We start from the raw sequence: 26,051 nt of genomic DNA, 5'->3' as shown, positions 1-26,051 counted from the left end.
GAGAGAGGTAGAGAGGGAGAGAGAGAGGTAGAGAGAGAGAGAGAGAGAGAGGTAGAGAGGGAGAGAGAGAGGTAGAGAGAGAGAGAGAGAGAGAGGTAGAGAGAGTGAGAGAGAGAGGTAGAGAGAGAGAGAGAGAGGGGTGGAGAGAGATTTAGAGAGGGAATTCCAGAGCTCAGGGCCCAGACAGCTGAAGGCCCCAATGGTGACCTGCACCCTGACCAGAGTCCCAGCCACGGAAGAGGATCGGGGGTGGGGGAGATTCTGGGAAAAACGCTAGAAATAACATCTCACCAGCCACTTGCGAATCTTACTCCACAGCACGTTGAACTCTGTAAGGCCAAGCCTGGCGTCTCCATCTCGCTGTTTACGGGAAGGACATTTAAGGAAAAGTGCAGGATTATTTGGGACGCCTAATTTGATCCAAAGGGAATGTTTCCTGGGCCCCCGCCCTGTGAATTGGCAACGTGCTGCTTCCCAATCCCAGGCCTCGCGCCCCCCCACCCCCCCCTCACCTCAAAGACCCCCTCACGCCCGGGGCCTACCCTCGCCAACTCCCGACGCCCGCTTACATCAGCGACCCGGGACACCCAAACCTCCCCCTCCCCCGACCCTCGGACAATCGCCACGAGGCGGGTGTGGTTGCCGATGGCTCTGAGGAGGATACGTCCATGAGGTTAATCATACAGCGGCAGGAATCCATGCTGAACCCATCCATCTTCAGGTCTTGGTCTAGAGACAGGACAGAACAGAGGGGTGGGTTACAGGGTGTGGGTCAGCACCTGAGGGTTGGCACCGAAAGAGAGAGAGAGAGAGGCCCGGAAGTGGGCAGGTTGCTTACGTTTTCCCACCACCCGGTTCAGGATCGTCTGAAGTTCCTTCACTGTGATCTGCATGTCCTGTGGGAGAGACGAAGGGAACACTGTAAACGTCATTAGGTCAGGGAGAGCTCTCTCTCTCTGTCAGCCCTGCAAATCCAGCCGGCTACAAAAACCCTCATGAGCGACAGGGGCAGGGGGAACTGGGGCTTTGTCACAGTCACATCACCTCCAATCTGGTCTGCGATGGAGGGAAATTCTCATCCCTCCACGGCCTCACTCCATTCCCTATCTCTGTAACCTCCTCCAGCCCCTACACCCCTCCCGATCTCTGTAACCTCCTCCAGCCCCTACACCCCTCCCGATCTCTGTAACCTCCTCCAGCCCCTACACCCCTCCCTATCTCTGTAACCTCCTCCAGCCCCTACAGCCCTCCCTATCTCTGTAACCTCCTCCAGCCCGGACAACCCTCCCTATCTCTGTAACCTCCTCCAGCCCCTACAACCCTCCCAATCTCTGTAACCTCCTCCAGCCCCTACGACCCTCCCTATCTCTGTAACCTCCTCCAGCCCCTACAGCCCTCCCTATCTCTGTAACCTCCTCCAGCCCCTACGACCCTCCCTATCTCTGTAACCTCCTCCAGCCCCTACAACCCTCCCTATCTCTGTAACCTCCCCCAGCCCCTACGACCCTCCCTATCTCTGTAACCTCCTCCAGCCCCTACAGCCCTCCCTATCTCTGTAACCTCCTCCAGCCCCTACGACCCTCCCTATCTCTGCAACCTCCTCCAGCCCCTACAACCCTCCCTATCTCTGTAACCTCCTCCAGCCCCTACAACTCTCCCTATCTCTGTAACCTCCTCCAGCCCCTACAACCCTCCCTATCTCTGTAACCTCCTCCAGCCCCTACACCCCTTCCTATCTCTGTAACCTCCTCCAGTCCCTACAACCCTCCCTATCTCTGTAACCCCCTCCAGCCCCTACAACCCTCCCTATCTCTGTAACCTCCTGCAGCCCCTACAACCCTCCGAGATCTCTGCGCTCCTCCAATTCCGGCCTCTCGAGCATCCCCCGATTCCCCATCGCTCCACCATTGGCGGCCGTGCCTTCAGCTGCCTGGGGATGGGGGCCCTGAGCTCTGGGAATTCCCTCCCTAAACCTTGCTGCCCTGCTCTCTCTCTGGGTCAGTTGGCTGGTCGGCTGGTTTGTCAGGCAGAGTGACACCAACAGTGCGTACCGGCCGAGGTCATCCATGAAGGCCTTGACTTCTCAAACTCACCCCTCGCCTGAGGAGTGGTGACCCTCAGGTTAAACTCACCACCAGCCACCTATCTCTAACAGAGAGCAGACTGTGGTCCTCTGGGACCACAGTGACCTTGTGTCTTTCTCCTTTAAGGCATCCCTTACAGTCGAACTCTTTGTCCAGGCTTTTAGTCGCCTGATGAGGCCCAGGGTTGAATTTTATTTCAGCGTTGATCCTGTGAGGAGCCCCGGGATGTGTTTATTATTATTAGGAAAGTGCTGTATAAATGCAAGTTGTTGTTGGAGTACAGTCCAGGAGATGAATCTAAACGGCCGGATCGCTAGGCTCACCTCTCCAGCCAGCTGCCTGAACAGACTTTTGAATTTTTCATCAATCTTGTGCTCAGGAACTTCCTCCTGATGGAGATAAGAGACCAACATCAAACAGTGAGTAACATGTTCCAAAGCTCACCCAGATAAACACGCCAACTCCCCCTCTCCAAACCCCGTGCTGTACCTGTCCTGGGAGTGTTTGATGGGGACAGTGTAGAGGGAGCTTTACTCTCTATCTAACCCCGTGCTGTACCTGTCCTGGGAGTGTTTGATGGGGACAGTGTAGAGGGAGCTTTACTCTGTATCTAACCCCATGCTGTACCTGTCCTGGGAGTGTTTGATGGGGACAGTGTAGAGGGAGCTTTACTCTGTATCTAACCCCGTGCTGTACCTGTCCTGGGAGTGTTTGATGGGGACGGTGTAGAGGGAGCTTTACTCTGTATCTAACCCCGTGCTGTACCTGTCCTGGGAGTGTTTGATGGGGACGGTGTAGAGGGAGCTTTACTCTGTATCTAACCCCGTGCTGTACCTGTCCTGGGAGTGTTTGATGGGGACAGTGTAGAGGGAGCTTTACTCTCTATCTAACCCCGTGCTGTACCTGTCCTGGGAGTGTTTGATGGGGACGGTGTAGAGGGAGATTTACTCTGTATCTAACCCCGTGCTGTACCTGTCCTGGGAGTGTTTGATGGGGACAGTGTAGAGGGAGATTTACTCTGTATCTAACCCCGTGCTGTACCTGTCCTGGGAGTGTTTGATGGGGACAGTGTAGAGGGAGATTTACTCCGTATCTAACCCCGTGCTGTACCTGTCCTGGGAGTGTTTGATGGGGACAGTGTAGAGGGAGCTTTACTCTGTATCTAACCCCGTGCTGTACCTGTCCTGGGAGTGTTTGATGGGGACAGTGTAGAGGGAGATTTACTCTGTATCTAACCCCGTGCTGTACCTGTCCTGGGAGTGTTTGATGGGGACAGTGTAGAGGGAGATTTACTCTGTATCTAACCCCATGCTGTACCTATCCTGGGAGTGTTTGATGGGGACGGTGTAGAGGGAGATTTACTCTGTATCTAACCCCGTGCTTTACCTGTCCTGGGAGTGTTTGATGGGGACAGTGTATAGGGAGATTTACTCTGTATCTAACCCCATGCTGTACCTGTCCTGGGAGTGTTTGATGGGGACAGTGTAGAGGGAGATTTACTCTGTATCTAACCCCGTGCTGTACCTGTCCTGGGAGTGTTTGATGGGGACAGTGTAGAGGGAGCTTTACTCTGTACCTAACCCCGTGCTGTACCTGTCCTGGGAGTGTTTGATGGGGACAGTGTAGAGGGAGCTTTACTCTGTATCTAACCCCGTGCTGTGTTGGGTGACGCTGGTAGTTGGAATTGTTCCATTACCCGGCTCTGACACACCATAAAACAGAACAGAACATGCACGTTCAGTGTAATGATCCAGCGCCCACACTAAACTACACCCTTTAAACTGCTGCATCTTACCTCCTGCACGATGTTAGCACTGATTGTGTCATCAAATTCCCTGTAAAAGACACGGTTAAAACCAGTCACTGCTCCCACTCTGACATTGTTAGGAAAGGGATGGTCACCAGTCCCCATGCCGAATCCTGACCTCCCTCTCCGCCGAGCGCCCGGGCATCTTTAAAAATGTTTGTTCAGCGGACGAGAGCCTCTCTGGCCAGGCCCAGTATTTGTTCCACACGTCAACGCCCAGGAGGTGGGCAGGGGGGCAACCGAGCGCCAGCCTGGGTCACGGGCTCCAGACTCTGAAACAGGACTTGAAGCTGTGACCTTCCACCTCGGGGTGGAGAGCGCAAGGGAGAGAGGGAGAGTGGGGGAGAACGGGAGAAAGAGCGGGAGGGAGAGAGCGGGAGGGAGAGAGCGGGAGGGAGAGAGCGGGAGGGAGAGAGCGGGAGGGAGAGAGCGGGAGGGAGAGAGCGGGAGGGAGAGAGCGGGAGGGAGAGAGCGGGAGGGAGAGAGCGGGAGGGAGAGAGCGGGAGGGAGAGAGCGGGAGGGAGAGAGCGGGAGGGAGAGAGCGGGAGGGAGAGAGCGGGAGGGAGAGAGCGGGAGGGAGAGAGCGGGAGGGAGAGAGCGGGAGGGAGAGAGCGGGAGGGAGAGAGCGGGAGGGAGAGAGCGGGAGGGAGAGAGCGGGAGGGAGAGAGCGGGAGGGAGAGAGCGGGAGGGAGAGAGCGGGAGGGAGAGAGCGGGAGGGAGAGAGCGGGAGGGAGAGAGCGGGAGGGAGAGAGCTGGAGGGAGAGAGCGGGAGGGAGAGAGCGGGAGGGAGAGAGCGGGAGGGAGAGAGCGGGAGGGAGAGAGCGGGAGGGAGAGAGCGGGAGGGAGAGAGCGGGAGGGAGAGAGCGGGAGGGAGAGAGCGGGAGGGAGAGAGCGGGAGGGAGAGAGCGGGAGGGAGAGAGCGGGAGGGAGAGAGCGGGAGGGAGAGAGCGGGAGGGAGAGAGCGGGAGGGAGAGAGCGGGAGGGAGAGAGCGGGAGGGAGAGAGCGGGAGGGAGAGAGCGGGAGGGAGAGAGCGGGAGGGAGAGAGCGGGAGGGAGAGAGCGGGAGGGAGAGAGCGGGAGGGAGAGAGCGGGAGGGAGAGAGCGGGAGGGAGAGAGCGGGAGAGAGAGAGAGCGGGAGAGAGAGAGCGGGAGAGAGAGAGAGAGGGAGAGAGAAAGTCGGGAGAGAGAGAGGGGGAGAGAGCGGGAGAGAGAGAGCGGGAGTGGGGCCCGCTGGGCCGGGCCTCAATCCAGCCATGCGACATTCCGCACTCCAGGACCTTGACGTTTAATCCGACTGCCATCGCCCAGTCAGCTGCCAACTTCTCGCAACAGCCCTGAGCTCAGCTCGGGTACTGAGTAGGCACCAGGTCAGGGGGAAGGGATAGAGTGGGGCACAGGGTCAGGGGTAGAGTGGGGTACCGGGTCAGGGGGAAGGGGTAGAGAGTGGGACACAGGGTCAGGGGGAATGGGTAGAGAGTGGGACACGGGGTCGGGGGGAAGGGGTAGAGAGTGGGACACAGGGTCAGGGGGAAGGGGTAGAGAGTGGGACACAGGGTCAGGGGGATGGGGTAGAGAGTGGGCCACAAGGTCAGGGGGAAGGGGTAGAGTGGGGCACCGGGTCAGGGGGAAGGGGTAGAGAGTGGGACACAGGGTCAGGGGGAAGGGGTAGAGAGTGGGACACAGGGTCGGGGGGATGGGGTAGAGAGTGGGACACAAGGTCATGGGGAAGACACAGGATTGGGACTTTCCCGCCCCACCCCTCCCCCTCCCCCACACACCCCACCCCTCACCCCCCTCCCCCTCCCCAACTTACTCCGACTCGGCCAGCTTCTCGGAGAAGACCCGCAGGCAGAAGTTGGCCTCCTTGTTGGGCTCAAAGGTGGAGGGGACGATCAGGTACTCGCCGGCCGGCAGCTTGAAGCGGCTGCTGACCTCCCGGAGGTTGATGAACAGGTCGGACCGGGCCCGGGAGCCGTGGGTCAGGAAGAAGTCCCTCTTCAGGTGCACAGCCGACTGTCCGAGGCACTGAAACACAGCGAGGAGGACACGGGGGGAGATACAGAGGGAGAGTCGGTAACCAGAGGGACACAGGTCGAGGAGAATCGGCTAAAGAGCTGGGAGGCGGGGGGTTCCCGTCCCTCCGATTCAGTCCCGGGCCAGCCGCGCGGTGAACTGCAGCCCGCTGCGGCCGATCAACCCCGCTCGGAACCAACACACGGCCGCGCCCGCACACACAGCCGGGGACTCCGAGCTTCAACCCGCTGGTCTCGCTTAAATACTCCAAACCGTAGACTCGTGGGAGGGAACGGGATCGGTCCGGGGGTGGGGGGAACGACCCCGATTCCTCATTTGAGACCCAACGACCTCTCTCTATTGGTGGATAGAAAGGGGACCAGCTGCGGAGGTGGGGCTGCGGTAAGGAGGGGTTTCAGCTGTGATGCCCCCCGTGGTCAAATAGCTGACTGATTTTGGGGGGGGGGGGGGGGGGGCGTGGAATCAGGTTAGGTTGTAAAGCCCCCTGTGGTCAAATGGCTGGTTGATGGGGACTCAGGTTCAGTGGTGATACCCTGTGTAGTCAAATAGCTGGTTGATGGGGGTGGGGGGGAAATCAGGTTCAGCTGGGATCCCACCACCCCCCCACCCCCGTGGTCAAATAGTTAGCTGATGGGGGTGTGGCGGAAGGGGTGTGGGGTGATCAGGTTCAGCTGTGATTCTCCCGGTGGTCAAATAGCTGGCTGATGGGAGTGTGGGAGGAAATCAAATTGGGCTGTGATGCACCCCATGGCCAAATAGCTGGATGATTAGGGGGTGGGGGAAATCAGGTTAGGCTGTGATGCACCCCATGGTCAAATAGCTGATGATTGGGGGCTGGGGGAGAAATCAAATTGGGCTGTGATGCTGCCCATGGTCAAATAGCTGATGTTTGGGGGGTGGGGGGAAATCAGGTTAGGCTGTGATGCCCCCCATGGTCAAATAGCTGGCTGATGTTGGCCCCTGTACATAAAGCGGTGACCATGGAACCAGAAATTACATTTAAAAACTTCCAAATATATTTAAACAATCGGAAACTTGCATCACTCTGTACCCGCTCTACCCCTCGCCCTGTGCCCACTCCACCCCTCGCCCTGTGCCCGCTCTACCCCTCACCCTGTGCCCGCTCTACCCCTCGCCCTGTGCCCGCTCCACCTCTCGCCCTGTGCCCGCTCCACCCCTCGCCCTGTGCCCGCTCCACCCCTCGCCCTGTGCCCGCTCTACCCCTCATCCTGTACCCGCTCTACCCTCACCTCGTGCCCGCTCTACCCCTCACTCCGTACCCACTCTACCCCTCACCCCATGCCCGCTCTACCCCTCACCCCGTACCCGCTCTACCCCTCACCCCATGCCCGCTCTACCCCTCACTCTGTACCCGCTCTACCCCTCACTCTGTACCCGCTCTATCCCCCACCCTGTGCCCGCTCTACCCCTCACCCCATACCCGCTCTACCCCTCACCCCATGCCCGCTCTACCCCTCACCCTGTACCCGCTCTACCCCTCACGCCGTACCCGCTCTACCCCTCACTCCGTACCCGCTCTACCCCTCACCCTGTACCCGCTCTACCCCTCACTCTGTACCCGCTCTACCCCTCACTGTACCCGCTCTACCCCTCACCCCGTGCCCGCTCTACCCCTCACCCCGTGCCCGCTCTACCCCTCATCCCGTGCCCGCTCTACCCCTCACCCCGTGCCCGCTCTACCCCTCACCCTGTGCCCGCTCTACCCCTCACCCCGTGCCCGCTCTACCCCTCACTCTGTACCCGCTCTACCCCTCACCCTGTGCCCGCTCTACCCCTCACTCTGTACCCGCTCTACCCCTCACCCTGTGCCCGCTCTACCCCTCACCCCGTGCCTGCTCTATCCCTCACTCTGTACCCGCTCTACCCCGCACCCTGTGCCCGCTCTGTCCCGCACCCTGTGCCCACTCTACCCCGCACCCTGTACCCGCTCTATCCCTTCCCTCTTTCTCCACCAGCAGCTGTGGGATCTTTACCTGCTCTGACCGGGAGCCGCAGCCTCACAGGGAGACAGACTTACCTCGTCTGGGACCTGCGGAGAAACAGAGGGAGGATTAGGGTTGGGGAGTGAGTGCCTGGGGAACAAGGTCAGCGCCAGAAATTAACTGAAACCCCCTCGATTGGTCTGGTCCCAGTCGGCCTCACTGAACTCTCGGCCCCCCCCTCCCACCTTAATCTCCGGTTCCCTCCCCCAACATCGCGTAATGACCACCCCCCCCACCCGAGAAAGGCCTCAAGGGCTCTGAGGGTAAAATGCCCTCCCCAAACATGACACACAAAGCCCCACGGGCCGAGTTACCTCACCTCAACCAGACCGGCCGCACAGGGACAGGCCATTCGGCCCTTCCACTCCCATGCCGGGTGCCACAAGCCTCCCTCCTTCCACTCGCCCCCGCATCAGCACACCCCGTCCTATTCCAATGAGCCTCAGGACCTCCCCTGGAGCAGAAGGAGACCAGCCAGGGATTCCCCCCACCCTCCCCCCAAGCCCTCATCGCTATCCGGTGGTTCCTGTTGGGAAAAGCCATCGGACACAGAGCGGGGTGGAGCTCAGCCGAGCTTTTTCTTCTCTGGTTGCGCTGGCATCACGTACGGGGTTAGCGCCAGCGAAATCAGACCCATCCTGCCGATTTGATAGTCCTGACAATGAAAAACCGATGAACGGGAATAATCTAGAGGGTGGGGGCTTGAAGATTTCAGGTGGCGGGTGGTGGGGGGTGGGGGAGGGGCTGTGATTATTTCCGTGATGCCTCCTGTGGTCAGATAGCCGGCTGATAACTGACAAAGGCGAGCCCCGGGCCAGGGAGCAGACAGCGAGACCCGTCCCGCCAAGGAGGGAGGAACCAAGGGACGGGACAGTCCGCTGCTGTCATGGAAACCACCCCCCCCCCATCCCCCCTCCCCCCCCCCCGCAGCCGCTGCCACCATGTCGCGTGGCCTCCGCACCTCGTAGACGGCGAAGCCGATGGTCTCCATGTCCTTGCCCGCGGTCCTCAGCTTGCGCCGGTCCTTCTGCATCAGCGCCACCAGGAAGCTGCAGCCTGGCTCTGTCCCATCCCGCTCATCATCCTCCTCTTTCAGGTGGACCTTGAACTGTGGGTTTATCCAGAATGTGGCTGGAGGATCAACAACAACAACAACAGCAGCAGCAGTCAGGCGATGAGAAATGCACCTCTCCCCCCACCACCTCCACCTCAAGCCCGCAGACCCTGCACAACTCCCTCTTTGTTGATTACCACTGCCCGACAACCCACTGCCCGACGACCCCACTGCCCGACGACCCCACTGCCCGACGACCCCACTGCCCGACGACCCCACTGCCCGACGACCCCACTGCCCGACGACCCCACTGCCCAAGAACCCAACCCACCCCAGCCACAATACGGACAGTGATGAAAGAATTTCACACTCAGTGCACGGTAACAAGCCACTCAGCCCAACCAGCCTGTGCTCTGCAAGAGACTCGTCACCTCACCCTATTGACATATCCTGTGGTGTGTGTGTGTGTGTCTGTGTCTGTGAGTGTGTGTGTGTCTGCATGTGTGTGTGTGTGTCTGTGAGTGTGTATGTCTGTGAGTGTGTGTGTCTGTGAGTGTGTGTGTGTGTGTCTGTGAGTGTGTGTGTCTGTGAGTGTGTGTGTGTGTGTGTCTGAGTGTGTGTGTGCATGTCTGAGTGTGCGTGTGTCTGCATGTGTGTATGTGTGTCTGTGTATGTGTGTCTGTGTCTGTGAGAGTGTGTGTGTGTCTGTGAGTGTGTGTGTGTGTCTGTGAGTGTGTGTGTGCGTGTCTGAGTGTGTGTGTGTCTGCATGTGTGTATGTATGTCTGTGTATGTGTGTCTGTGAGTGTCTGTGTGTGTGTGGGTCTGTGAGTGTGTGTGTCTGCGAGTGTATGTGTGTCTGTGAGTGTCTGTGTGTGTGTGTGTGTCTGTGAGTGTGTGTGTCTGCGAGTGTGTGTGTGTCTGCATGTGTGTATGTGTGTGTGTGTATGTGTGTGTGTGTATGTGTGTGCGTGTGTCTGTGTGTGCGTGTGTCTGTGTGTGCGTGTGTCTGTGTGTGCGTGTGTCTCTGTGCGTGTGTCTCTGTGCGTGTGTCTCTGTGTGCGTGTGTATGTGAGTGTGTGTGTCTGTGAGTGTGTGTCTGTGAGTGTGTGTCTGTGAGTGTCTGTGTCTGTGAGTGTGTGTCTGTGAGTGTGTGTGTCTGTGTGTCTATGAGTGTGTGTATCTGAGTGTCTGTGTGTGTGTGTGTGTGTGTGTGTCTATGAGTGTGTGTATCTGTGAGTGTCTGTGTGTGTGTGTACATGTGTGTGTGTGTGTGTGTGTGTGTGTGTGTCCTCCATGGAGACAGCCCAGGTTTTTGGGTTCTAGTCTCTAGAGTGCACCTCAAACCCATAAGCTTTTGACTCAGAAGCAACAGGATCTACCCACTGAAACATGACTGACACAAGTAGGGAGATCAATCAGGGGATGGTGGTGTGGTGGTAATGTCGCTAAGCCAGAGGCCCAGGAGCCATGGGTTCAAATCCCACCATAGCAGCTGCTGAAAACCCATCTGGCTCACAAATGCCCCTTTGGGGAAGGAAATCCGCTGTCCCTTACCCGGTCTGGGCCTACATGTGACTCCAGACCCACAGCAATGGGGTTGACTCTGAAATGGCTGTTCAAGGGCAATTGGGGATGGGCAACACTTGGGCTTTGCCAGTGATACCCACACCCCATGATAGAATATATAAATAAAAGGCAATATGTTTGTGTTGCTATTACACTGGGAGGGATGAGGGAAAGGACATAACTGATCAATTAATCAGTGAGTGGAAGGATGTAAATGCGTTGGAGGCGGTTCAGAGGAGGTTTACTAGATTGATACCTGGAATGAGTGGGTTGTCTTATGAGGAAAGGTTGGACAGACTGGGCTTGTTTCCACTGGAGTTTAGAAGAGTGAGGGGGTGATTTGATTGACGTGTACAAGATCCTGAACGGTCTTGACAAGGTGGACGTGGAAAGGATGTTTCCTCTTGTGTGGGTGAGTCCAGAACTAGGGGGGTCACTGTTTTAAAATTAGGGGGTCGCCCTTTTAGGGACAGAGATGAGGAGAATGTTTTTCTCTCAGAGGGTCGTGCGACTTTGGAACTCTCTGTCTCAGAAGGGGGTGGAGGTGGGGGTCACTGAATATTTTTAAGGCGGAGGTAGATAGATTCTCGTTAGGCAAGGGGATCAAAGGTTATCGGGGGGTAGATGGGAACGTGGAACTCGAAACACAAACAGATCAGCCATGGTCTTATTGAATGGCGGAGCAGATTCAAGAGGCCTATTCCTATTTCGTTCTGTTCATGTGAGTGAAGACTGGAGAGGCCTATTCCCATTTCCTGTGAGTGAACAGGTTTGTGCAGTCTCAGTGAAGGACAACTAAGCGGACATGGTCAGAACATTACAGTTCCATTAGGAGTAGGTAATTAAGCGTATCGACAGTACAGGCACTCTAGGTCCTTGAGGATCATTTGAGTGAGCGCTAAAGAAACTACTCGAGGTGAAACACTATGAAATGTCCTTTCCAAGTGAGTTCTAATCAATACTGCTCTCGTAATCGTTCTGTGGCTTAATCTGATTTAATAAAGAGCATTAACCAGACAGTTCAATGTTGTCACAGCCTTGAGCTTTTTTTTTTGCAGGTAAAGACAACACCCTTCACAAACTTCCCCCCCGTGTCCTGGGTCCGATATTTATCCCTCAGTTAGTCTGGAATACCATTCTGAGCACAGCGACAGGGATACGGAGTACAAAAGCAGGCAAGTTACACCGACCCTTTTATAAAACTCTGGTTAGGCCGCAACTAGAGTATTGTGTCCAGCTCTGCTCACCACACTTTAGGGGAAGGATGTGAGGGTCCTCGAGAGGGTTGCGGAGGAGATGGACCAGAACGGTCCCAGGGATGAGGAGGTTTTAGCGACAGGGGTTAGGGGGTTGGAGAAGCTGGGCCTGTTCTCCTTGGGGCAAAGGAGATTGAGGTGGGGGATCTGATAGAGTTGGACAAGATGATGACAGGTTTGGATAAAGTCGACGAAGAGAAGTTGTTCGCGTTGGCTGATGGGACAAGGACTGAGGAGGACGGGACACAGATTTAAGGTTTTGGGTAAGGGAGGGGGGAGGATGTAAGGAGGAACATTTTTACACAGCGAGTGGTAATGACCTGGAACTCGCTGCCCACGAAGGGGGTGGAATTGGAGACGATGAATGATCTCAAAAGGAAATTATATGGGCGCTCGAGGGGAATAAACTTCCAGGGATAGGGGGATCGAGCGGAGGGTAATGGGACTGACCGGATTGCTTTCAGACAGAAGCTCGCCAAGTCCTAACACTGCTTTACGCTGACGATGCCTCACTAGAATTCCACACAGAGTATAACCGTCAGCAGAAAACGGGCAGGCCGTCCCAGGCCTGCGAAGAGTTTGGTCAGCGTCAGGAAGACAACTGATCCGACCTTATCGCTGTTAGTGGGAGCTCACTGTGTGGAAATGGAGCAAAAACGCGGGGAAATGCGAGGTTGTCCATGTTGGCAGGGAGAATAAAAAAAGAGGCATGTTATCTAAATGGTGAAGAGATTGCGGAGCTCTGAGGCGCAGAGGGATCTGGGTGTCCTAGTGCATGAACCACAAAAGGCTAGTGTGCAGGTACAGCGGGTATTTAGGAAAGGTAATAGATCGTTATTGTCTATTGCGAGGGGAATTGAATACAAAAGTGGGGAGATTATTCTTCAGTTGTACAGGGCGCTAATGTGACCACATCTGGAGTATTGTGTACAGTACTGGTGTCCTTATTTAAGAAAGGGTGTAAATGCGTTGGAAGCAGTTCAAAGAAGGTTTACTAGACTAATACCTGGAATGGGTGGGTTGTCTTATGAGGAAAGGTTGGACAGGTTAGGCTTGTATCCACTGGAGTTTAGTAGAGTAAGAGGCAACTTGATTGAAACATATAAGATCCTGAGGGGTCTTGACAGGAGAGGATGTTTCCTCTTGTGGGAGAATCTAGAACGAGGGGGGTCACTGTTTAAAAATTAGGGGTCGCCCCTTTAGGACGGAGATGAGGAGAAATTTTATTTCTCTCAGAGGGTCGAGAGTCTTTGGAACTCTGTGGATGAGGGTCTTTGAATATTTTTAAGGCGGAGGTGGGTAGGTTCTTGATTAACAAGGAGGGGTGAAAGGTTATCGGGGAGGGTCGGCGGGAATGTGGGGTCGAGGGTTACAATCGGATCGGTCATGATCTTATCGAGTGGCCAACTCATGGGCCCGAATTAGTGGGAGGTAGGGGGCGGGTGTAGTGGTGGGGTCAGGGTAGTGGGTGTTGTAGGGGGTGGGGCTGTGTAGTGGGAGGTGGGTTAGCGGGGCTAGTGAGGGTGGGGTTAGTGGGAGCGGGTAGGGGGCTGGTTGCGGAGGGTTGGGAGGGGGTGGGGTAATGGGGGGGGTGGGTGGCAGGGTCGTAGATATAAGACGAAATGTAAGAGGTCGGCACAGAGGGTGGGAGGAAGCTCTTCAGACTGAGGATGTGTGAGGGTGCGGAGTCTGTTTCCCGGGTTCCTGGTCGAGAGGCTGGGATTGGGCCGAGGCTTTGAGGCGAGATTGGACAGGAGGGTGACGGTAAAGTCCGGCTCGCTGTGGTCAGGACTGATTGCCGGAGTCGGGGGTCAGGGGTCATGACCAGCCCCTCCCCTCTGGGACAAGTGACCGATCGCTGAGCTGTACCTGGAAAGTTCCGGCAGCCTCCGGCGGTGCTGCCCCTCCTCCACGCCCCCTCGTACAGCGACGTGCTCCACTTGTGGACTTTGTCCGACTTCAGGGTGTCCGGAGTCAGGTTACAGATTTCCAAACGGTTAAACTCTCTTTGGAAGTCCGAGAAGGACATCCTGAGGAAAAGAAATGTGCGGAAAGGGTTAACAGAGGAACGTGAGGGACAGGGGTGGGGGGCAAGAGGAGGCCATTCAGCCCCTCCAGCATGCTACCCCCCAACCCCCATTCAATAAGATCATGGCTGACCCTCTGGTCTCTGCTCCCACTTTCCTTCGTTTCCCTCAGCTCCCCATCTCGGTCCTGAACATACTCAGCGACTGAGCCTCCCCAGTCCCCCTGGGGTAGAGAATTCCAAACATTAGACCACCCTCGGAGTGAAGGAATTCCTCCCCCATCTCAGTCCAAAATGGCCGACCCCCTTAGCCTAGAGGCTGTGACCCAGGGTTCCTGGGCTCTCCCATCGAGGGATGGAGCAGCCTCTCAGCCCTTTCACACTCTCTCAAGAATTTATAAGAGTTCAGTCAGATCACCGGATGTTCCTGTAAACGGCAGAGCCCTTTGTACCCGAAGACCTTCCTGAGCTAGGGGGTTTGACAGGGACGATGTTGAGAGGTTGTTTCCCCTTGTGGGAGAGTCTGGGGCTGGAGGGCATAACCTCAGAATAAGGGGGTCGCCCGTTTAAGGCAGAGACGAGGAGGAATTTCTTCCCTGGGGGCGCGGTGAACCTGTGGAATACTTCACCGCAGGGGGCTGGAGAGGCTGGGGTCGGGAAATATATCCAAGGCTGAGATAGACAGATTATTAATCAGTAAGGGAATCGAGCATCATGGGGGATGGACAGGAAAGGGGAGTCGAGGATTAGCAGATCGGCCATGATCTCACTGAATGGCAGAGCAGACTCGATGGGCCGAATGGCCTACTTCTGCTCCTACGTCTTATGGTCAGGAGACCAAAACTGCATAGTGTTTACAGGTGGATTCTCACCGAAGCCCTGTACTGTGGCAGGGCTTTGTCATGTATACTCCCAATCCCTGGGGCACAAATCCATTTGACAACCCGAATGTTTGCTCTATCGGCAGGTTAACTTTCTGTAGTGTGTACACAAGGACACCCAAAATCCCTCTGAACATCAACATTTCCCAGTTCCTCGACTGTACCTGTCCTGGGAGTGTTTGATGGGGACAGTGTAGAGGGAACTTTACTCTGTATCTAACCCCGTGCTGTACCTGTCCTGGGAGTGTTTGATGGGGACAGTGTAGAGGGAACTTTACTCTGTATCTAACCCCGTGCTGTACCTGTCCTGGGAGTGTTTGATGGGGACAGTGTAGAGGGAGCTTTACTCTGTATCTAACCCCGTGCTGTACCTGTCCTGGGAGTGTTTGATGGGGACGGTGTAGAGGGATTTTACTCTGTATCTAACCCCCTGCTGTAATGGATATTATACTGAGCCTCCGTAACTCCTGGGCCGAGAGATGAGAAAAATCAGCTGGTGCTCCTGCTGTGAGTAGTGGGCCAGGGAGTGTGATGAACGCGTTTCTGTGGAATCGCGGTGCAGACGAGAGGTGATTGAACACACTAGCTGGAGCTGCAGGCTTCAGGGCTGATGGGGGACCAAACTGGAAAGAGGGACACTCCTTGCTGTATCCTGGCATCGCCTGAGAGTCCCATGGATTAACCCTCCTCCTCCACACATGATACTCACCAAAATTCACCGTCTTCCAGCTTCACTCGCATCTGGCCGCACTCGGAGCGGTCTATCTGATTCCATTCACTTGAGCTGCACAATAAAAGAGTCAAGCACATGGTTACTGGGGTATAACTGGCTATAAGCTAGCCGCAGGATAAAGATCACTCCCTGACACTCCCAGTGCAGTGCTGAGGGAGTGCCGCACTGTCGGAGGGTCAGTACTGAGGGAGCGCTGCACTGTCGGAGGGTCAGTACTGAGGGAGTGCTGCACTGTCGGAGGGTCAGTACTGAGGGAGTGCTGCACTGTCGGAGGGTCAGTACTGAGGGAGTGCTGCACTGTCGGAGGGTCAGTACTGAGGGAGTGCTGCACTGTCGGAGGGTCAGTACTGAGGGAGTGCCGCACTGTCGGAGGGTCAGTGCTGAGGGAGTGCCGCACTGTCGGAGGGTCAGTGCTGAGGGAGTGCCGCACTGTCGGAGGGTCAGTGCTGAGGGAGTGCCGCACTGTCGGAGGGTCAGTGCTGAGGGAGTGCCGCACTGTCGGAGGGTCAGTGCTGAGGGAGTGCCGCACTGTCGGAGGGTCAGTGCTGAGGGAGTGCCGCACTGTCGGAGGGTCAGTGCTGAGGGAGTGCCGCACTGTCGGAGGGTCAGTGCTGAGGGAGTGCCGCACTGTCGGAGGGTCAGTACTGAGGGAGTGCTGCGCTGTCGGAGGGTCAGTGCTGAGGGAGTGCCGCGCTGTCGGAGGGTCAGTGCTGAGGGAGTGCTGCACTGCCGGAGGGTCAGTGCTGAGGGAGTGCTGCACTGCCGGAGGGTCAGTGCTGAGGGAGTGCTGCACTGTCGGAGGGTCAGTACTGAGGGAGTGCTGCACTGTCGGAGGGTCAGTACTGAGGGAGTGCTGCACTGTCGGAGGGTCAGTACTGAGGGAGTGCAGCACTGTCGGAGGGTCAGTACTGAGGGAGTGCAGCACTGTCGGAGGTGCTGTCTTTTGGATGAGACATTAAACCGAGGTGCAGTCTCTCTGGTGAGGTGGATGTTATAAAATCCCTCAGCCGCTAATGGGGGAAAAATGGGGATTCTCCTCGAGGCCCTTCCTCCTTCCTCACCGAAAATCACAGAAAACAGACTCAATATGTTTGCTGCTTGTGGGATCTTACTGTGCCTAAATTGGTTGTCGTGTGTGCTTACATCGCATCAGTGGCTGTACTGAGGAGTGGAGGGTGGGCGTCTTAAATGTCCATCACCAAGAGTGGCTCGGTAGCACCACTACTGACCGAGCTGGCCGAGTCCTAAAGGACATCGCTGCTAGACTGGGTCTGCGGCAGGTGGTGAGGGAACCAACAAGAGGGAGAAACATACTTGACCTCACCCTCACCAACCTGCCTGTCGCAGATGCATCTGTCCATGACAGTATTGGTAGGAGTGATCACCGCACAGTCGTTGTGGAGACGAAGTCCCACTTTCACATTGAGGATACCCTCCATCGTGTTGTGTGGCACTACCACTGTACTAAATGGGATAGATTTCAAACAGATCTAGCAACTCAAGACTGGGCATCCATGAGGCGCTGTGGGCCATCAGCAGCAGCAGAATTGTACTCGACCACAATCTGTAACCTCATGGTCCGGCATATCCCCCACTCTACCATTACCATCAAGCCAGGGTATCAACCCTGCTTCAATGAAGAGTGCAGGAGGGCATGCCAGGAGCAGCACCAGGCATAGCTAAAAATGAGGTGTCAACCTGGTGAAGCTATAACACAGGACTACGTGTGTGCCAAACAGCATAAGCAGCAAGTGATAGACAGAGCTAAGCGATCCCACAACCAACGGATCAGATCTAAGCTCAGCAGTCCTGCCACATCCAGTTGTGAATGGTGGTGGACAATTAAACAACTCACTGGAGGAGGAGGCTCCACAAATATCTCCATCCTCAATGATGGAGGAGCCCAGCACATCAGTGTAAAAGATAAGGCTGAAGCATTTACTACAATCTTCAGCCAGAAGTGCCGAGTGGATGATCCATCTCGGCCTCCTCTGGAGGTCCCCAGCATCAGAGGTGCCAGTCTTCAGCCAATTCGATTCACTCCATGTGATATCAAGAAATGGCTGAAGGCTTTCTGGGTTGGGGGGGGGGTGGTGCTGGGTCAATGCCAAGCATAAGGAGGCGCTCACACTAACTCCGCACCTACAGAGAACAGTGATTTCCCACCAACACATCAGGCAGTTAGAAAGCGGCCTCCTCTCTCCCTGGGCTCTGAGTCAAAAAAGGGCCAAACGAGGAAGCGAGAGAATTCGGGAAAAGGGGGGCCGGACAATTTCTTGTGTCCGGAAAGGGGACGGAGGTTGGGAGTGAGATGAGAAGTGGGTTTGGGGCTCCTTCGCTTCTGCTTTAAGGTACCTGGAGCAGAGAAGCCCGGGATTCGTGTCGTGAGGGATCGTGCGAGCTCTCCTGTCAGTTAGCGGAGGGGCTGGGGGGGTGGAGGGGCCTCCTCTTACCCTCAGTCTGGGATTGTTCAACACCGGCCGTGTAATGGCAACTTCCACCAGCACCAGGAGTTTACCGCCGGCGAGACAGAAGAGCTGGAGCCTTGGGAAGGAGAGTGTTCATGTTGAGGCCTGTCCGGTGGCTCACCCACTTGCTGCTCTTCATGCCTTCAGTTGCCTGGGGGCCCCTGAGCTCTGGAATTCCCTCTCTCCGCCCCTCCCTCCCTCTCCTCCTTTAAGGCACTCTTTAAAACCGACCCCCTTTGACCGAGCTTTTAGAGGGTCGCCTGTGCTCCTCTGGCCGGCTGTCAGATTATCATCTGAGAACGGCCTCCTGTGGGCATCAACCTGGTGAGGAGTGGGGGTGGGTGGGTGGGTGGGTGCTGCATGACTGAAAAGACGCTATAATTATAAGGCGGGCTTGCTCCAATGGATGGGCTGTAAATGCTGGGCCTGGCCAGCGACGCCCACATCCTGTGGAATTAAAAAAAAAAGAGAAAAATCACAGTGAACCTTTACAAAAGAGAGCGGTGAGGCCTCAGTCAAAGGCTGTGGGCCCCGCCCTCTAAGGCCTCAAGGGCTTAGACAGGATGCAGAGGAGACCAGGTAGAAATTTTTAAAATGAATATTCTTTCAATGGGATGTGGGTGTCGCTGGCTGGGCCCAGCATTTATTGCCCATCCCTAATTGCCCCTTGAGAAGGTGGGGGTGAGCCGCCTTCTTGAGCCGCTGTAGTCCCCTGTGGTGTAGGTACACCCACAGCGCTGTTAGGGAGGGAGTTCCAGGATTTTGACCCAGCGACAGTGAAGGAACGGCCGATATATTTCCAAGTCAGGATGGTGAGTGGCTCGGAGGGGAACTTGCAGGTGGTGGTGTTCCCATGTGTCTGCTGTCCTTTGTCCTTCTAGATGGTAGAGGTTGTGGGTTTGGAAGGTGCTGTCGAAGGAGCCTTGGTGAGTTGCTGCAGTGCATCTTGTAGATGGTACACACACTGCTGCTACTGTACGTCGGTGGTGGAGGGAGTGAATGTTTGTGGATGGGGTGCCGATCAAGCGGGGCTGCTTTGTCCTGGATGGTGTCGAGCTTCTTGAGTGTTGTGGGAGCTGCACTCATCCAGGCAAGTGGGGAGTATTCCATCACACTCCTGACTTGTGCCTTGTAGATGAGGGGGTTTGGACAGAGTAAATAAAGGGAAAGGGTTTCCAGTGACGGGAGGGTCGGTAACCAGAGGGACACAGATCGAGGAGAATCGGTTAAAGAACCAGAGGGGGAAGATGAGGAGAATGTTTTTTTTGACACAGCGAGTTGTTGTGATCTGGAAGGCGCTGCCTGAAAGGGCGGCGGAAGCAGGTTCAATAGGATCTTTGCAGAAGGGAGAGTTGGATAAATACTTGAAGTGAAAGTAATTGCGAGGCAAGGGTGGAAGAGAAAGTGAGGAGTGGGGCCAAATTAGCTCTTACAAAGAGCTAGCGCAGGCATGATGGGCTGAATGGCCTCCTCCCATGCTGTACCATTCGAAGGGTGTAAAGATATAAAACAATAATAGCGGACTGTCATCATCAGCCTGCGAAACCTTTCACTGCTTCACACCGATCTCCAAGGCAGGAGAGCGAAGATGCCTCTGATTTTCCTGTGATCTCCAAGCCCCTGAGCTTTGGTAGCTAAAGGACACTATCGCCAACCCAGCCTGCCTACTGTCAGCCGGGCACCACTGGCGGGGAGAGCAGGCCCTCCAACAGGCTGAGGCCGGCAACACTTCTCCAAAGCAAAGGGCTCGTTGGTTCGGAATCCCACCTACCTGTCGCTCCAGGCTCCTGTCCATTCCACCTCCCCCCAGGGATTTCGCAGCCGCACCAGTTTGACCAAGCCTCCGCGGAACTGCACCTGGGATTGAGGGGGAGAGGGTCGTGAGCCACTCAGTCACCAATAAACACCAGGCCCACTGAGGACAAGTCTTCAGAACCCGAAAGCTCAAACTCAAAACTACCAGAGCCGCACGGTGTGTGTGTGTCAGTGTGTGTGGGGGTGTGTGTGTGGGTGTGTGTGTGGGTGCGTGTCTCAGTGTGTGTGGTGGTGTGTGGGTGTGAGAGAGTGTGAGAGCATATGTGTGTGTGTGTGTGTCTTAGTGTGTGTATGTGCGTGTATGTGTGTGTGTGTGTGTGTGTGTGTGTGGATGTGTCTCAGTGTGTGGGTGTGTCTCAGTGTATGTGTGTGTGTGTGAGTGTGTGTGTCTCAGAGTGTGTGTGTGTGTGTGTGAGAGAGAGAGTGTGAGAGCGTATATGTGTGTGTACGTGCGTAAATGTGTGTGTGTGCCTTAGTAGTATGTGTGTGGGTGTGTCTCAGTGTGTGGGTGTGTCTCAGTGTGTGGGTGTGTCTCAGTGTGTGGGTGTGTCTCAGTGTGTGTGTGAGAGAGACTGTGAGAATGTATGTGTCTCGTTTTGTGTTTGTGAATGAGGGGGAATGTGTGAGAGAGTGTGTGCGTGTTTCAGTGTGTTTGTGTGTGAGAGTGAGAGAGAGAGAGAGAAAATGAGAGAGTATGTGTGTATGTCTCTGTGTGTATGAGTGTAGGAGATTGTGTGTACGTGTGTATCCCAGTGTACATGTGTCTTGGTGAGTTTGTGATTGTGAGTGTGTCTCAGTGTGTGTGTGAGTGTGTGTCTGTTTTTCAGTGCGCGTGTGTGTATCTCAGTGTGTCTGTAAGTGCATGTCTGTGTGTGTCTCAGTGTGCGTGTGTGTTTGCATGTGTGTGTGTGTGCGTGTGAATATGAGTGAGAGGCTGTGCGAGAGATATTGTCTCAGTGATGTGTGTGTGCATGTGAGTGAGAGTGTGTGTGTGCATGTGGGAGAGAGTGAGTGCATGTCTTAGTGTGTGAGTGTGTGTATGTGAGTGACAGAGGATGTATGAGAGTGTGTGTGTGTCTCAGTGTGTGTGTGTGTTTGTGTGAGTGAGAGACTGTGTGAGAATGTGTGTGTCTCATTGTGTGTGTGTGTGAGAGAGAGAGGGGGAGAGAATGAGAGTATGTGTGTATGTCTCTGTATGTATGAGTGTGGGAGATTGCGTGTACGTGTGTGTCCCAGTGTATGTGTCTTGGTGTGTTTGTGATTGTGAGTGTGTCTCAGTGTTTGTGTGAGTGTGTGTCTGTTTCTCAGTGTGCATGGGAGCGTGTGTGAATGCATGTGTGCGTGTGTGTGTCTCAGTGTATGTGTGTTTGCATATCTGTGTGTGTCTATGTGTGTGTGTTTGTGTGTGTTTGTGTGTGTGTGTATGTGTATCTGTGTGTGTCTGTTTGTGTGTGTGTGTGTGTCAGTGTGTATCTGTGTGTGTATGTCTGTGTGTGTGTCAGTGTGTGTCTGTGTGTGTGTCTGTGTGTGTCTGTGTGTGTCTGTGTGTGTGTGTGTGTCTGTGTGTGTCTGTGTTTGTGTGTGTCTGTGTTTGTGTGTTTGTGTGTGTCTGTGTGTGTGTATGTCTGTGTGTGTCTGTGTGTGTGTATGTCTGTGTGTATTTGTGTGTGTGTGTGTGTTTGTGTGTCAGTGTGTGTCAGCGAGCGTGCTTTTGGTTACATCTCCATATTTTACACACAGCCTGACCTCCTTGACACCGGTGAGGGAGTAGGCGTGACCTTTGACCAGCTTCTTGAATGTTACAGCCTCCATGTCGAACGTGTTGGTTATCTGAGGGGAGAGAATAAACACAAACACTTCAGAAGCTTGATTTAACAGCGGGCAGTTCACCGAGAGATGTCAGGGCCGGGGGTGGCGGGGGGTGGCGGGGGTTAGGTTCCAAACCCTTCCCCGCGCAGGTTCCGAAGGGCACCATTCCCTTGTTTTATGAAGGGCATTCCCCCTCTCCCTCGCAGTGACTCACTTGATAAATATACCAGAGAGAGGGAGAGGCTCGGGGTGATGAAGTGTAACACTCAAGCACCAAGAGCTTGAAGGAGCCGCGGAGGGGTTAGCCAGGTGAGTGGGCACCGGGGGGTCTGGCGGGGTCACCGAAAAATGACCAATCCCTGTCATCGCCCAAAACCCAGGAGGAGGTCACTGACTGAAACCAGGAGCAGGAAGTCTGGTCGGTTTTTGCATTCGAATTCCAGGCTTGAGAGCTTCACTGGCACCTCCTGCCCATCCTGAGTTGCCCTTCGAAGGTGGCAGTCGGCACTGCCTGAGCCGCGGTATAGCGGTTTAACGCTGAGCATTGATTTGCCCGGGGCAGCTTGAGAGGGTCGAGCGTGTCGGTGGGAGGCCGGAGTCAGGTGTAGGCCGAGGAGGGGCGTTAAGGACGGCCGCTCTCCCTCACTCGAGGGAGTGGCTGGGTTTTTACAGCAATCAGGCAGCTTAGGACAGAGGAGCGGGAGTAGGCCATTCAGCCCATCGAGCCTGCTCCGCCATTCCACACAATCATGGCTGATTGTCCACTTTGATGCCTTTTCCGCCCCCCCCCACGCTATCCTCATACCCCCTCTACCTCACTGGTATTTAGAAATCTGTCAATCTCTGCTTCAAACATACTCCTGGGCTGTCTGGGGTAGAGAATTCCAAAGATTCACCAACCCTCTGAGTGAAAAGCTTTCTCCTCACCTCAGCCCTAAGCGGCTTCCCCCTTATTTAGAAACGGTGTCCCCCAAATTCTAAGACCACCGGACCAGGGGGAAACATCTTACCTGCATCCACCCTTGTCTACCCCTTGAATTGTTTTACCGCTTTCAACGAGATCACCTCTCGTTCTTCGAAAATCTAGAGAACGCTGGCCCAGTTTCCCCAATCTCTCTTCACAGGACAGTCCCGTCATCCCGGGAACAAGTCTGGTGAGCCTTCGTTGCTCTCCCTCTATGGCAATAATATCCTTTCTGAGGTAAGGGGACCAAAACTGCACACAGTACTCCAGGTGCGATCTAACCAAGCTCCTGTACAAGTGAAGGAAGACTTCACTACTCCTGTACTCAGATCCTCCTGTGATAAAGTCCATTAACCTTCCCAATTGCCTGCTGCACCCCTGCATGTTAGTGACTTATGGACAAGGACATCTAGGTCCCTTTGTACATCTCCACTTTCTAATCCCTGGACATCTAAAAAAACATGGGGAGGTGATGGTATTATCACTGGACTAGTATCCCAGAGATCCAGGGTAATGTCTCTGGGACCTGGGTTCAAGTCCCGCCACAGCAGATGGTGAAATTTGAATTTAATGATAGCCCACAAAACCATTGCCAATTGTCATAAAAACTCCATCTGGTTCACTTGTGCCCTTCAGGGAAGAAAATCGGCCTACATATGACCACAGCAATGTGGTTGACTCTTAAATGTGAATCTCCTCTGTACTCTATCCAATGTCTTCGCATCCTTCCTCAAGTATGGTGCCCAGAACTGGACGCAGTGCTCCAGATGAGGCCTAGCTAGTGTCCTATACAAGTTCAACATGACCTCCTTACTCTTGTACCCAATTCCCCTATTAATAAAGCATTTACCTGCTCTCTCAACACCTAGCAATTAGGGATGGGCAATAAATGCTGGCCTAGCCAGAGACGCCCACATCCCATGAATGAATAATTGTTTGATGGACATTTTGTCTTGCACTCATCAGGACAATCGCAAGGATACCAATGTCTAGGGGAAGCAACGACTTTACTGGAAATGTTGTCAACTGAACTTCGAAAGGTGGATTGGGGAGACAAGTGGCAGATGAAGTTCAATGCAGGGGAGTGTGAGGTGATTCGTTTTGGCAGGAAAGATATGGTGAGACAACGTAAAATGAAGGGAGAGACTCTAAAGGAGGTGCAGGGACAGAGGGTCCTTGGTGTATATGTACATAGATCATCAAAGATGGCAGGGCATGTTGAGAGAGCAGTTAATAAAGCATATAGGCTTTATTAATAGGGGAATTGGGTACAAGAGTAAGGAGGTCATGTTGAACTTGTATAGGACACTAGTTAGGCCTCATCTGGAGCACTGTGTCCAGTTCTGGGCACCATACCTGAGGAAGGATGTGTAGACATTGGATAGAGCACCGAGGAGATTCACAAGAATGATTCCCGGGATGAAGAACTGTAACTATGAGGAGAGATTGAGACTGTTTTCCTTGGAGAAAAGAAGGCTGAGAGGAGACTTGATAGAGGTATTCAAGATCTTGAGGGGCACGGACAGGGTAAATAGTGAGAAACTGTTTCCACCCCACAGAGCATCAAGAACGAGAGGGCACAGATTGAAAATAATTGACAAAAGGAGTAAATGTGATGGGAGGGAAAAAAATTTCACCCAGAGGGTGGTTGGAGACTGGAGTGAACTTCCTGAGAGGGCGATGGAGGCAGGTTCAGTCGAGGTATTCAGAAGGGAATTGGATGGCTACCTGAAAAGAGAGAATGTGCAGGGTTACGTGGATAAGGCAGGGGAGTGGGTCGAGGTGGAATGCCCTTTCAGAGAGCCAGTACAGACACAATGGGCCGAATGGCCTCCTCCTGCACTGTAAAGATACCGTGACACTATACTGTGAGGAGAGAGTGCTGATTGGTCGGCAGGTGGACTCTAATTGGTAGAGGCGCTGCCACGGGGAATGCACCAGTTAGTGGTGACTGACAGTCAACTGCCAAGCATTGTTGGAAATTTTAAAGCAACCAGCTTGGCTCTGATTGGTCAAGGCATTGCCCCGAGGAATGAACCAGCGAATGGCTGTCACTTGGTTTGTTTGGCTGAAACAGGCGCAATGTGTGTACATGTCCTTTCTGTCTACCTTCCAACCAACCAGCGCCCTCTTCCCATACGGTATAAAGTTGTTGCTTCCCCACCCCCGGGCATCGGTGTCCTTGTGGCTGTCCTGATGATGAAAAGCTTCAACAAAATGTCTTTCTTCAGCAACGCTCTGCACATCTGTGCCTCCCATCAAAGTGGATAACCTCACATTTTACCCACCCCCCCCAAACCCACCGGCATCATATCCCTACATGGCTGCATTCTCTGACACTGAGGTTTATTCTTCACTGCCTTCGCCATTGCCCGAGTTGAGTTGAAGCCTGGGCCTTCCATCCACTCCAAGCGGGCAGCAGCTACCAGTGGGCAGCTCATAAAGCTCATTGGTGCCCTGAGAAACCCAGGGAAAAGGGGCAGGAGACCCAGTGAAGGGTAGGAGAGACAACGAGGCAGACCAAAAGGGGGCTGACCGCCCCCCCCACCCCGACGCACGGCTGGGATTCGAAAGCCCAATCAGAAGCTTGTGGGTTCGAATCCCACCCCCCCTCAACTCCAGCCCCGAGGTTTTCGACCCACGATTCGGTCTGGCACTCCGAGGGAGTGCTGCACTGCCGAGGGTGCCGTCTTTCAGGCGGGACATCAAGCTGAGGCTGCAATCGGTCCTCCGTGTGGGACGTCTCCGACATTCCTAACTCCCCAAGCCGGGAAAGCAAAAACCAGGCAGGACGCTTACATCGATGGAGCATCCCATGAGTGATCCACGTTCCAGCGCCTTCTGGATGATTCTGTAAAGGTCCGGGGGCGATTTTCTGAGGTCGTACATTTCCGTCACCCCTCCCGTGAAGTCTTCAAATCCTTCGGACGTGCTTCCGCCCGAGAGAGCTTCATAGCAACCATTTACCCTGTGTGAGAGGGGAGAGGGGGGGAGTGGGGAAGAGAGATGGAAAGAGAGAGAGTCGCAGGGCAGAGAGTCAGGACGGAGAGAGTCAGGACGGAGAGAGTCAGGACGGAGAGAGTCAGGACGGAGAGAGTCAGGATGGAGAGAGAGGGAGAGACAGCGGCGGAGAGAGACAGCGGCGGAGAGAGACAGCGGCGGAGAGAGACAGCGGCGGAGAGAGACAGCGGCGGAGAGAGACAGCGGCGGAGTGAGACAGCGGCGGAGTGAGACAGCGGCGGAGAGAGTCAGGACGGAGAGAGTCAGGACGGAGAGAGTCAGGACGGAGAGAGAGAGAGTCAGCGGCAGGGAGAGTTAGGACGGAAAGAGAGAGAGTCGGTGGGGGGAGGGAGAGAGTCGGGGGGGAGGGAGAGAGTCGGGGGGGAGGGAGAGAGTCGGGGGGGAGGGAGAGAGTCGGGGGGGAGGGAGAGAGTCGGGGGGGAGGGAGAGAGTCGGGGGGGAGGGAGAGAGTCGGGGGGGAGGGAGAGAGTCGGGGGGGAGGGAGAGAGTCGGGGGGGAGGGAGAGAGTCGGGGGGGAGGGAGAGAGTCG

General features: G+C 55.0%; 1 protein-coding gene across 3 annotated transcripts in view; it reads right to left on the bottom strand.

Moving 5' to 3' along the window:
• LOC144676793 (calpain-1 catalytic subunit-like) overlaps nt 1-25,525 on the bottom strand; it is a 35,765-nt gene extending 10,240 nt beyond the window's left edge. Inside the window, exons 1-13 of one of the 3 annotated variants that reach the window (XM_078537117.1) lie at nt 25,301-25,525; nt 21,475-21,558; nt 19,685-19,770; nt 15,422-15,496; nt 13,675-13,835; nt 8,890-9,059; nt 7,964-7,975; nt 5,705-5,916; nt 3,880-3,919; nt 2,408-2,473; nt 839-896; nt 665-729; nt 292-360 (exon numbers count right to left, since the gene is read on the bottom strand). In XM_078537117.1, coding sequence (XP_078393243.1) covers nt 292-360; nt 665-729; nt 839-896; nt 2,408-2,473; nt 3,880-3,919; nt 5,705-5,916; nt 7,964-7,975; nt 8,890-9,059; nt 13,675-13,835; nt 15,422-15,496; nt 19,685-19,770; nt 21,475-21,558; nt 25,301-25,390 — 1,188 coding nt within the window. In that variant the 5' untranslated portion in view covers nt 25,391-25,525. The remainder of the gene's footprint in view (nt 1-291; nt 361-664; nt 730-838; nt 897-2,407; nt 2,474-3,879; nt 3,920-5,704; nt 5,917-7,963; nt 7,976-8,889; nt 9,060-13,674; nt 13,836-15,421; nt 15,497-19,684; nt 19,771-21,474; nt 21,559-25,300) is intronic. The other 2 variants (XM_078537118.1, XM_078537119.1) reach the window with 2 other exon arrangements.
• Between the last annotated feature and the right edge of the window lie 526 nt (nt 25,526-26,051).

Source organism: Cetorhinus maximus, unplaced genomic scaffold (assembly GCF_964194155.1).
Source record: "Cetorhinus maximus unplaced genomic scaffold, sCetMax3.hap1.1 HAP1_SCAFFOLD_1926, whole genome shotgun sequence".
In the NCBI taxonomy this organism is placed as follows: domain Eukaryota; kingdom Metazoa; phylum Chordata; class Chondrichthyes; order Lamniformes; family Cetorhinidae; genus Cetorhinus; species Cetorhinus maximus.
This window is presented reverse-complemented; position numbering and strand designations above follow the sequence as displayed.